At 32.8% G+C, this 12468-nt stretch overlaps 2 protein-coding genes across 2 annotated transcripts; one reads left to right on the forward strand and one right to left on the reverse strand.

Annotated features, from left to right (window-relative positions):
• Positions 1-2090: 2090 nt before the first annotated feature.
• Positions 2091-3200, forward strand: LOC129917773 (exosome complex component RRP43-like). Its single transcript, XM_055997880.1, has 3 exons — positions 2091-2225; positions 2293-2886; positions 2942-3200. The coding sequence occupies exons 1-3, from the start codon at positions 2209-2211 to the stop codon at positions 3162-3164; spliced, it is 834 nt and encodes a 277-aa protein (XP_055853855.1). The 5' UTR covers positions 2091-2208; the 3' UTR covers positions 3165-3200.
• Positions 3201-6250: 3050 nt separating this feature from the next.
• Positions 6251-7225, reverse strand: LOC129917774 (signal peptidase complex subunit 3). Its single transcript, XM_055997881.1, has 3 exons — positions 6918-7225; positions 6585-6851; positions 6251-6526 (listed from the first exon to the last, which is right to left on the reverse strand). Exons 1-3 carry the CDS (start codon positions 7058-7060, stop codon positions 6400-6402), a joined length of 537 nt encoding a protein of 178 aa, XP_055853856.1. The 5' UTR covers positions 7061-7225; the 3' UTR covers positions 6251-6399.
• Positions 7226-12468: the final 5243 nt, after the last annotated feature.

A 12468-nucleotide genomic window follows, 5' to 3' on the forward strand; every position in this document is an offset into this window, starting at 1 on the left:
AGTTTTCGGTGATTCTCTAGAGGGGAAATTGAATTTTTTTAGGACCAAAACTAACGGTACCTGTCATATAACGGAAAAAGAAAAGTTAATTTTTTTTTTGAAGACTGCTATAACGATTTTGATTAAAACTTCTGTGTGCAGTATTACACATAAGAGTCATCTTTTGAAATAAAAAAATATTTTTTGTACCGTTATTAACAGCATATGCCTACCGCTTTTAGTTTCTGAATATCTCGTTCACGACTAATACGTTTTGAACAAAAAAAAAAGCGTTTAATTGTTATTTTAGAAAAAATTCAAAAAACACATTTTTGGATTTAAAAAAAAATACTTCAAATTTTTTTTCTGAAGAATCAATCAAGTAAAAATGAGATTTCGTTTTTATGTGTTAATTAAATATTTCTTCAAAATGGCATACCAATTTTTTTTTTAATGTTAGAAATTTTTCATACACAACAATAATTTTTTTTAAACAGCTTTAACGATTTTCAAAAAAAAATTTCTAAAAATTCCTTTTCATACAAGAAATTAGATGGCATACTTTACAAGCTTTAAAATAAGAGCTACTTACCGTAAGACCATAAACGTACTACTCAGTCGTGTACACAATATTCTTTGATATTCACGTAACATTTAAATAAATCAGGCGTGTCAAAAAGAGAATCTGGCGAAAGCGTACTCTGTCTAAATTTTAATTAAGTTACCTTTTGCTGGGCCCCTCGCAAGTTACCATCAATCTTTACTTCGACCCTGTTTCTATGCATTATTTGTGTTTGTGTAACTCACAGACCTCTGAAAAATTCCTCACTTTTTTCTTCAAACACCCATTATTCCTCTACTTCTTTTCACTACACAGAGAAGAAAAATAACTATTTTAATAGTTAAAACCGGGATAACTATTTTAAATAGTTATTATTGACTATTAAATAGTCATTATTGACAACTATTTAAATATATTATTGACTATTTAAATAGTCACATAATAGCTGTGTTCCTTTAGCCTAAAGTATCTACTGCTAAGTACTTCTGGTTGTATTCATCTCCATTTCTTCTATAAAAAAATATCTTTGAATGGATTCAGAAGTACTAAAAAGTACTTTGCTGAGCCCAAAGGAACACAGCCAATAACGATTGATTAGCTGCGTTCCTTTGGAAATATTTATCTACTTTTTAGTACTTAAAGCTGCTTTGAACTACTTTTTCAGTATAGCAAAGTAGTTCAAAGTAGTTTCAAAGTAGATAAATATTTCCAAAGGAACGCAGCTATTATTAAAAATGTCAAAAATAACTTAGTTTTTTAATTTTCCATACAAAATTTCTTTAACGAAATCTTGAACGGAATTAAGTTTGTTTTGTTTTTGCTTTAAAAATATATTTTCTGATGTTTTTTCTTGAATGTTTTAATTTGTATTGTTATTATTTTTACTTTGCTATTCTGCCCATAATCTCGTAAAGGCCCTAACTATAAAATTTTCGATTTTGATTTTTTTGTATATTTGGAATCAGGGCATTGTCGCTGATTTATCCTCATTTATTTTTTTAGCCTAGGTCTTCAAATACCTACGTCAGAAAATTCAAAATTAACTTTTAATTTTTTTTTTCATTTTTATATGTAAATTGCGATATTAGATTTACTGTTTCCCTCTATAACTCAGAAGTAAGAAAAGTGTAGTTAGGGCCTTTACGACATTATGGGCAGTATTATACCCGATGGTAGTATTTTTTCGTTAATATGTTCGCTGTTGACTTTGGAGACTTCAAAATTTTTCGCTTCGCTTCAACAGCGTACTAGGCTTTAGGAAATACTTAAGTGTTTGAAGAAAAAAGTGAGTAATCTTTCAAAACGCTTATTCTGCCTGTCATTTTTAATAATATCCATACCTACTAATATCCTTCAGTGTACTAAATTTCATAAATTTTCATCAAGTAATGACTCTGCAAAAAAATTTTGACGATGACCAAATCGTTCAAATCATAAATAATTTATAAATACAAACGTGTTTTTTGTAAAAGTATACAAGAAAAAAAATCCATTCTGGCAATGCTTTTTCTCTATCAACATGTTGACAGTCCCAACTCAAACTCAAACAAATTTGACATTTCTCATTTGTTGTCAACACGTGCATTTATTTTTGTTGATTTCACATACAATTTTAAAAATATTTCCATCTTTTAAGTTAAAAAATCATAAATTTAGACAAATTTACAATGGCAGAACAATACAAGTAACTAATCTATCTCTCTTTATTAAAACATTCCTCAACAAACCTTTTTCTTATTTTTCTAACACAGATTAATCCACCCAGTCAAATTTTACCGCGACTATCTAAACAAAGATATCCGTCCGGATGGACGAGAATTCGACAAACTCCGACCAATCGGAATCAATGTTGGTTCCATCATTACAGCCGATGGTTCGGCTGTAGTAAAAGTCGGCAATACCTCAGTGGTTTGTGGCATTCGAGCTGAATTAGCTAAACCACGAGCAGCCACACCAGAAAATGGTTTCATTATTCCAAATGTCGAATTACCACAAATGTGCTCACCAAAATACCGAAGTGGCAGTGGTTCGAATGATGATTCGGATGTCTTTAGTTGTTCCATTCATGATATTCTAACAAATTCAAATTGTTTAAATTTAAAAGAACTTTGTTTGCACAAAGAAAAGTTAGTTTGGGCATTGCATTGTGATATTATTTGTTTGGATAATGATGGATGTGTTGTAGATGCTTCGTTAATAGCCTGTGTGGCTGCTTTAAGGAATTTAAGATTACCTTCAATTGAATATGATTATAAAATCAATAAAGTTACCGTCGATATGAATGAGAAGAAGAAATTAACAATTGGACCTGTTCCAGTGGCGACTACTTTTATGGTTTTTGATGAGTAAGTGAAATCTTTTCAAGAAGCTTCTTTCTACATTTAATGATTTTACTTTTAGCAATGTAATTATCACAGATCCAACAGCTGAAGAGGAACTTCTATCGACTTCAGTTGTTAATGTTGCCATTTGTAAAGGAGATGTCTGTTTTATCTTAAAACCAGGAGGAACTCCCTTCAACAAGGATCAAATGGATTCCTGTATTACTCAAGCACTCCGGAGAGAAAAGGATGTTTTGAAACTAATCAATGAAGTGTGTAAAGACACAAATGGGACAAAATGAGTCTAATAAATACAATACAATACACATTTTTTCAAATTCTTCCTTATTTCCATTGGCCATTGGCTCATATGTGAAAAGAATTGAATCATTTATTTTCAAAACATGATAAGTCCACTTTTTTTCAAAATTCGTTTTTTTGACTAAAGTGTTACTCTAGGGATAACCACGTCTATCTTCAAAATAATGAAGTATCTACTCCATCTATATCCGATTTTACAGCTAAGCGAAATATTTTTTTAGTATCAAAAACAGGAAAAGTCCCGGACTTATCATCTTTTGAAAATAAACAACAGCTTTTTTATGTGTAAATGCTATTTTAAGCTACTGTCTGAAAATCTTAAGTTTAAAGGTTCTTTAAAGTTATTATTATATTTTAATCTCAAATACAATTTTGTGATAGACTGGAGATGAAAGCAAAATTGTGTACCCATTTTAATAGTAATTTCACATCCGTTTATTTTTTAAAGTATGATAAATCCAAAAGCGTTTCTATTTTTTATCTTTTGAACTATCGCTCCAAAAATTAAAAACGAAACGGTATTTTGTACCTAGGCAAAAGTTCTACAGAATATATTTTTTAAAAATTTTGCTACACACATCAAAAGAAAATAGAACGTTTTTTTCTTCTCCTGCAAAATTTAAAATCATGGACTTATCTTGTTTTGAAAATAAATGATTCAATTAGCTTAAGGTCTATCTCACTTTTCAGTATATTTTTTAGATCTATTTCATTTTTAAGAAAAAAAAAATTCAAAAGTGAAAAAAATTTTTATTGTTGATTCAACTCGAAAGTTGAAACACTTTTTTTTCTAAACTCTCGAGTTTAAAAAAACAGAAGTTGGTCAATTTTCAGTTTAAAAAATACCACTCGTATATTTGTGACAGTTTATATTTGAAAAGCAATATATATGTGTCATTTGAATGGAATTTCTGTATATTATATTATGATTTATTTACTGATAAATTATTTAATTTCGGCAATATTTATCTACTGCTTAGTACTTAAAGCTGCTTTGAACTACTTTTTCCAATAGAGCAAGAGTAGTTTTAAGTACTAGTAGGTATCTCATCAAACTAAATGCTTTAAATGAAAATAAAAGAAAAAAAACCATGACATTTAAATGGAAAATCTCAAGTTTGCTCTCTCAACTTTTACTATTTTTGAAGTTGATCAACTTGAGAGTTGGGAATTAAAAGTTGAAACTGTCAACTTTGAGTGAAGAAAAACAAAATCACAAGTTGAGAATAAAAATCTTCAATTTGAGTTCAACTCAATTGACGAAAATGACTTTTTTTCTTAAAGTTAAATTTGATAAGAAAAATATTTTTTGAATTTCTTATCAAATGATAAAAAAACTTTTTTATATTTTGAAATTTCGTTCATTAAAAACTTCTTTTTCAAGACATTTTTTTTACTGAATTTGGAAATATCTGAGCAAATAGTAAACCAATACAAAGAAATCAAACAAGAGTTAAAAGAAAGCCATTAGAATAAAAGTCATAAGATAAGTACAAATTTTATATAATATGTACATTGTAAATACATATAAAGTTCTGAGTCCTGAAGAAGTTTGTAACCTCAATCGAAACGTCGCACATAGGGCTATTTAGTCAATTTAGGCGGACAAAACACGAAATATTTGAACTGATCCAAACGTAAAAATTCAACATCCTACTGTTATTAGATAACTTACTTAGCATTTTCCTATAGTTTTAAAATTGATTACCATTCCTGGTGACTAACAGCAGCCCTCAGCCCAAAGATAAAATAAAAGTTTATTTTAAACGATTAACCCTTTCGGACCCAGCGTTACTCTCATGTAACATTTTTTTTTTAATTCGTAAAACCTAAAAACCTAAAAAATTCGTAATTTTTTAGGTAACGATGGCTTAATTGAAAGATAATAATGCCTAGTTACTGGATTATTACAAAAAGTTAGTCAAATATCATACCTTTAATTTTTTTTTATCGAGGAAGGGACTGAAATTCACATTTTTTTGTTTTTTTTTGCAAAAAAAAAATTTTTTATATATGGTCATAATTTTGAAAAAAAGATATAAAAAATGTTAATGCAGAAAGTGTTTCGTTTTTTTGCTTAGAAGAAGTAGCATACATTATAGTTTCATAAAAAGTTATTTTCTCAGTTCTCCGACTTTTTTTGGTGGTCATAGGCAACATGAGAAAAACACATTAGTTTTGCTATTTATTATTTTGGAAAATAACTTTTGGCTATTCATATTTCTTAGTTGTGATGTTTTTGACCCGATAATACCAAAAAAACATTTTTTAATATTGATTTTCATAGCTTGGGTTCGAAAGGGTTAAGTAAATTGCTAAAGCCATTTTAAAGCATACGGATTTTTAACTTAGCAACTTACTTAATGGCTTAAACAATTTACTAAATCGTTTAAAATTTTGCGCTAATATAATTTAGAGACGTAAGTACTTTTTTTTTTTAAGGGGCTATAGAAAAAAGTTGTTATGGAATATTGATAATAGAGATACGAAACTTTCTACTAGATGTTGTTTTTAAATGTAATATAACTTTATAGATATGTTAAATCTAAATATGGACTAAACGTAAAAATAATTTTCTTTCTGCATTGGTAAGGAGATAAGTTTTACTATTTCAAATTATTTTGTGATAGAATTATATGTTTCCTAAAGGTTAAACTCATACCTAATTGGATCTGTAAAAAAAGAATTGCAACTAAGTGCAACTTCTACACATTTTTTGCCTCAAAACAAATTTCAAAAATTTTTCATTTGAAAACCGAAATGATAAAAAAATTTTTATCACTTCACAACATTTTCTTAATTTTAAGACTTTTATCTTGGCTACACCATTAATAAAACTCCATTTATAAGCGTTTTAACAAAGAAAAATGTTTTCATTGAAATTAACAATTAAAATACTTAATTCTAGTATTGTCGATGAAGAAAAACCGAAAAAATAATCTTGTCCGCTTAAAACTGACAAATACCCCTATGTGCGTCGACAGAGAACTAGATATTAGATAAACTATATATTCAGACCTATAGCCGACGAAGAAGATCAAATTATTTTAATACACATTTTCTTTTCTTAAATTTTTTTTTTATTATAATTTTTTTGTTGGGAGTTCTTCAAAAAAAAACCAAACAAATGAAAAAATTAAGTGAATTCATTTTCTAAACCAAAAAAAAAAATAAAACTTAAAACATAGAAAGTAGGATTATCGATGTTACAACTCTTTAGACAGCAGACACTGAGTAGTGTTCGGGGAATTTAAACCAATGTGAACCATGGGCAAAGACACTCGGTAAAAGACCGGCATTTGGAATGATGTTCCATGACAAATAAAGTGTTACATTGTTGTTCCTAAGAAAGATAGAGTGGGTTAAATTATCAATTTAAACTGTAAAGAAGGTTAACTTACTTAAGACCAGTTCCATCATCCCAGAAATAATATTTAGTATTCATATTCTTAAAGTCCAAAACAGTATTTTCGCCACGAAGAATGATTTTATCCCACAAAACAACTTGATTGAGTTCGTTTTCTTTTGTCTTATACTCGGCAGTCAAATAGAGGAACAACTGCTTCACATTCCAGTTGAATAAATCTGTGAGATTTGTCTGGAGATCGAATGTAAGGAATCCCAGATCGTGTTTCTCTCGTGATGCACCATAATCTGGGACATTTTTACTAAAAACAAATAAAATAAACATATTGTAGACTTTTGATCTTTAAATAAATGCGGATTTATCTTACACCAATATTTTAACTGTATTAATTTTGGATTCAGTGCGATAATCAAGGAACACAGTCGAGATGAAGCAGCAGAATGTTAAGCAGGCTAGAACGCTTAATGAATACGCCACTGTGGCATTTCCACGGGTTAGAACTGTATGCATTTTTTGTTGTTGATTTAATTTGTGTTTTGGGTGGTTTAATTAAAATAGGGTTTTTTAATTTTAATTAGTTTTTTTTATATAAATTAATGAAATAAAGTAGAATGAATTTTTTTTCTTTTGTTGATGGGGCACGCCGCCGATTGCTTTTTTTTTTGCTTTTTTTGATGATAGACACGTCTTCTCTTTTGCTTGCAAAAGGTGACGTTTTTTGGAAAAAAAAATGCAACTGTCAAAATGAGACAAGCCGAAATTTTTTTTTTATTTGATTTAAGTTGGTGGAACTGTTTTTGTTGGGGTTTGATTACACTTTATTTATTTTTTTAAAAAATTTTTAGTCGCGATTTACATTTTCACAATTATTCCAGTAAAATTTGAACTAGAAAGCCATTTTTTGAAAAAGTGCAAGAGTAAAAGCAATTGGGCTGTACACACACAAATAGTTTTTCTTTAACAAAAATCTAATCTGCATCTTTGAAGAAGAAGATTGATTTTATAATACAAATTATATGTACAACTGAAATCAGTAAAGTAGAAGAATATTCATAGTCGTTTTTAGAATCCAGTTTATCTTAGACTGGGGTTTATCCAACATATAGGATAAACTCCACTCTTTCTTGGAAGCGGCTTACCCGACAAACAATTTTGGTTCGATAGAGCTTTACAGATGCAATTGTTGCTCCTTTAAAGCATTATAGAAGCAAAATTGTTAGTAGGGTAGACACACGGAGAAAAAATAAGGTATGAACCACCTTATTTCTGGTATATTTAACTTTAATGTAAAGTTTAAATAGGGATGACTCCCCAATAATATGGAATTTACCTTACTTTTCTAGTAAATTTATAGCTTATGATTAACTTTACAGTAAAGCCTTTTTTGTATGAATTCCTATTAGAAATTACTAGAAAGTTAGGTAAATATTTAACCTTACTATAAGGCTGAAAATACTGATTTTTAAAGTAAATTGAACTTCTCTATGGAAGGTATATAATTTAGTTACAGATTGGATCAAATAAAGTCAATTTCATTTTTATTGATGACATTTTTGTAAATAAAATTGAATGCATTTTTCTTACAAAAATTAAAATAAAAAAGGTGATTTTTGTAATTATTGAAAAGCATAACTATATAACACGTACTTAATCCTCAAAGCTATTTAGAAGTAAGTAACGTATGACCCTGTTATGTTTTTCAATCTTATATATATAATTCTCCTGTGCGTTTGTTTGTGACCCTACTCCTTCTAAACGACTTGATAGATTTTTCTGAAATTTGGTGGATGCGATAAGGTCCATCTGAGACAGGAATTGTGTTATAATTGGACCCGGTAGGTGGCGCTGTTGTCAAGTTTAATTCAAAATCCGTATTTGGGGTCGAATGACTGGATATTTTTTGTGAAATTTTGTGTGTGTGATAAGGTTTGCCCCAGACAGGTTTTGTGTTATAATTGGACCCTGTAGGTTGCGCTGTAGTCAAGTTATTTGTGCTCCACATATCAACCGAACCGAGTGAACCGGAAAAAGTTAAACACATTACAGGGCTAAAATTTGAAAACAAATACTTGGAAATTATTACATAAATTACCTAGTTTATTATAATTTTTGTAAGGTGCAAACAAACAATTTTATTTAGGAAAATATCATCAAAAAAATGGAATTGACTTTATTTGATTCAATTTTTTTCTAATTCTTCATGAATTAATTAGATTGAATGATGTTAATGCATATATGGATACATATATTATTCTCACACAAGAAAAAAATTTGCTATCCGTAAATACGGAGCCAATAACAACGCATAAAAGAACACAAAAAGTAATGAAAAACATTTCACTTCCAAAAGAAAAACACAAATGAGAAAAGAATTTTTTAGATTTTAGTTTTTTATTAATTATTCCGTACCCGAAACCCTAAAAGCTTTGACAAAAAAAAATGTCCAAAACACATGTAAGACAAAATGGCAGACTTTTCAATGACAGCAATTAAGAGTTATTACTATGTATAGGGGAAAATTCCTAGAATTAGGTAATATTATTACCTTAGTGTAAGGTAAAACTTATTCATAGAATAGTTAAATTTGTAAAATATTGTAATGTTTTATTCCGGGTTCACAATAAAACTTATTTCGTTTATTTTAACTTCCACTTATCTTTCCGTTCAAATAAGAACACACTTTATTTCAAATCAATTTACTTTTATTATTCGCTCAAACAAACACACTTTTCAATCACTTTATTTACTACTAACAATTTCCAACACTTTATTTCACTTTGTACTGTACTCTTTCACATTCAAGATTAAACTGTATCCGGTCGGTGTCCACGCTGCCCTTTTATACCTGAAATTCGGAATTCGAGAATGTCTTCGAAGGTTCTCGTCTTTGCTTCTCGAAGCTTCCTTTCCAAGAGGGGGCGCTTCATACTTCCAGTCCAGTGGGATATTTTGGGATATTCAGCAGTCGAGGGAATTTCTTTGGATGCGTTCAGAGGGTAGTTTCTTAATTACTAAAGGTCCGTTCACATTTCTACCTTTACTGTAGCAGGTAGTGTGTTCAGACTATTATCTTAAAAGTAGTTCGGTAATTCATCGTTACATTGCCCCCCTCTTAGGATTGTTCGTCCCGAACAACTCCATTGCTTCTTTCACCATTATAACGATGTAAACGGTCACAATGAACTACCTTTAATTTGCCTCTTACCCCTCTCTGTATACGGTAAACCACGTCGTTGATTCTGGTTGTTACTGTGTAAGGGCCTTCCCAGTTTTGTTGTAGCTTCGGTGATAGTCCCTTTTGTCGGTGGGGATTGTAAAACCACACAAGTTCTCCTTCTTGAAACCCTGTTGCTGTCGCTCGCGCGTCATATCTTGTTTTCATCCTGTCACTAGACGCTTTTATATTTGTCCTTGTCCGTTGGTGAATGTCAGCCAGTGTTTCTTTCAGGTTATCAACATACTCATCTATTTCCTGTGGCTCATTTGGAACACATCCGAATTTTATCTCACTTGGCAGCCGTATTGTAGAACCAAAAAGGACTTCCGATGGTGTATGTCCAGTGGAACTATGTGTTGCACTTCTATAAGCCATCAAGAATAATGGAATATGTCGATCCCAGTCTCGTTGATTATCGTTGACTACTTTTGACAGGTGTTCTTTAAGTGTCCTGTTAAATCGCTCAACCATCCCATCAGATTGTGGATGAAGCGGTGTTGTTCGCGTCTTCTTGATGCCAAGGAGTGAGCAAACCTCTTGAAAAATCTTAGATTCGAAGTTCCTTCCTTGGTCGGAATGAAGTTCCATGGGTACTCCGAACCTGCTCACCCAATGAAAGACAATCTTATCCACAACTGTTTTGGTTTCCTGGTTTGGGATGGCAAATGCCTCAGGCCACTTGCTGAAGTAATCCATCACTACGAGGATATACCGGTTTCCTTTGTTGGTTTCGGGAAAAGGACCTGCCACGTCTATTGCAATCCTCTCAAAAGGTGTGCCCACATTGTACTGATGCATCGTGCTTTGCATTTTTCTAGCTGGTCCTTTGCTAGCGGCACAAGTATCACATTTTCGGCACCACTTTTCAACGTCTTCTCTCATACGTAACCAGTAGAATTGCTGGCGTACCTTTTCCAGCGTCTTGTTGATGCCTAAATGGCCTCCAGAAGTTCCCTCGTGCATCTCTCGGAGAACATCATTAACCTTTGACTGAGGTACGATTAGTTGCATTACATAAGATTTACCATCTGCGGATTCCCACTTACGCCTGAGTAACCCTTCTTGCACATGAAGTGAGTCCCATTGTGCCCAATATGCTTTGAGATTGGGGCTTCGGTCGGAGATGTCGGCCCATTCTGGTTTCTCTTCATGTTCCTTCCATGCAAGGATGGGTTCGATGTCCGAATCTTCCTGTTGGGCCATCCTGAGTTCTTCATTACTCCAGCCGCAAATGGGATCAGCTCTCGTTCTTCTTACAGCGACAACTTCCTTTTCCTCTAGCCGTGTGCAATGCTTGCAGTCTTGCTTGCACGGGCGCCGAGATAATGCGTCTGCATTTGAATGTAGCTTTCCTCTTCGATGTTGAATCTGACATTGATACGTCTGGAGTATCTCGATCCATCTTGCTACTTGACCCTCTGGATTTTTGAAGTTCAAAAGCCAATTTAGTGCACCATGATCTGTGCGAAGAAGGAACTTCTGTCCATAGATGTACTTATGGAAGTGCTTTGTTGCCAATACCAGAGCTAGAAGTTCCCTTCTGGTCACGCAATAGTTTCTTTCTTGTTTCGAGAGTACCTTGCTGAAATAGGCAACGACCTTTTCTTCTCCGTCATGAACTTGCGATAAAACAGCACCAACTCCAACATTACTTGCATCTGCGTCAATGATGAATTGTTTGCCTGGAGTCGGATAGGCCAACACAGGAGCTTCACATAACCGTAGCTTCAGTTCCTGAAAGCTTTTCTCACACTCACCTGACCATTTAAAGGGTTTACCCTTCTCCGTAAGCTGGTGCAAGCTTTTGGCGATTCTCGCAAAATCCTTCACGAACCGTCGATAGTACGTTGCCAGACCGAGGAAACTCCGAAGTTGATGCTTGTCCTGAGGGGTTGGCCAATTCTTCACAGTGTCAACTTTTTCTGGATCAGTCATTACTCCTTGGGATGAGATGATATGCCCCAAATATTTAACCTCGGTCTTGAAAAGTGCACATTTCTTTGGATTTAACTTAAGATGTGCTTCTCGTAGCCTCTGGAATACAGCCTTTAGGTTTTCACAATGGTCATCAAATGTTTTCCCGTAAACGATGACATCATCCAAATAGACTAGGCAAGATTTCCAGGTTAATCCATTTAAAACGCACTCCATTAAGCGCTCAAAAGTAGCTGGGGCATTACATAGCCCAAACGGCATGACATTGAACTGCCACAGACCATTTCCTGTGGAGAAAGCCGTCTTTTCTCGATCTTCTGGATGGATTTCTACCTGCCAGTAGCCACTCTTCAAATCCAAAGTCGAAAACCATTGTGCTCCTTCCATTGCATCTAGAGTATCGCTGATTCTTGGCAGTGGGTAGCTGTCTTTCTTCGTCACATCATTCAGCCTGCGGTAGTCGACACAAAATCGAGTGCTTCCATCCTTCTTTTTGACGAGAACTACCGGTGATGCCCAAGGGCTTTTGGAATTTTCGATCAGCCCGTCTTTCTTCATTGTCGATATCATTTCTTCAACTTCACTTTGTTTGGCCAAGGGGAGACGTCTTGCTGGTTGACGAATCGGCCTAGCGTCTCCTGTATCGATTCGATGCTGCACCAGTTGTGTTCGGCCGTATTGCCCGCTGGGTGAAGAGAAGATATCAGCATATTCATGAAGAAGCCTTCCAGCAACATTAAGCTGATGTTGACTCAAGTTGTCTGAT

This window comes from Episyrphus balteatus, chromosome 4 (genome assembly GCF_945859705.1).
Source record: "Episyrphus balteatus chromosome 4, idEpiBalt1.1, whole genome shotgun sequence".
Lineage (NCBI taxonomy): Eukaryota > Metazoa > Arthropoda > Insecta > Diptera > Syrphidae > Episyrphus > Episyrphus balteatus.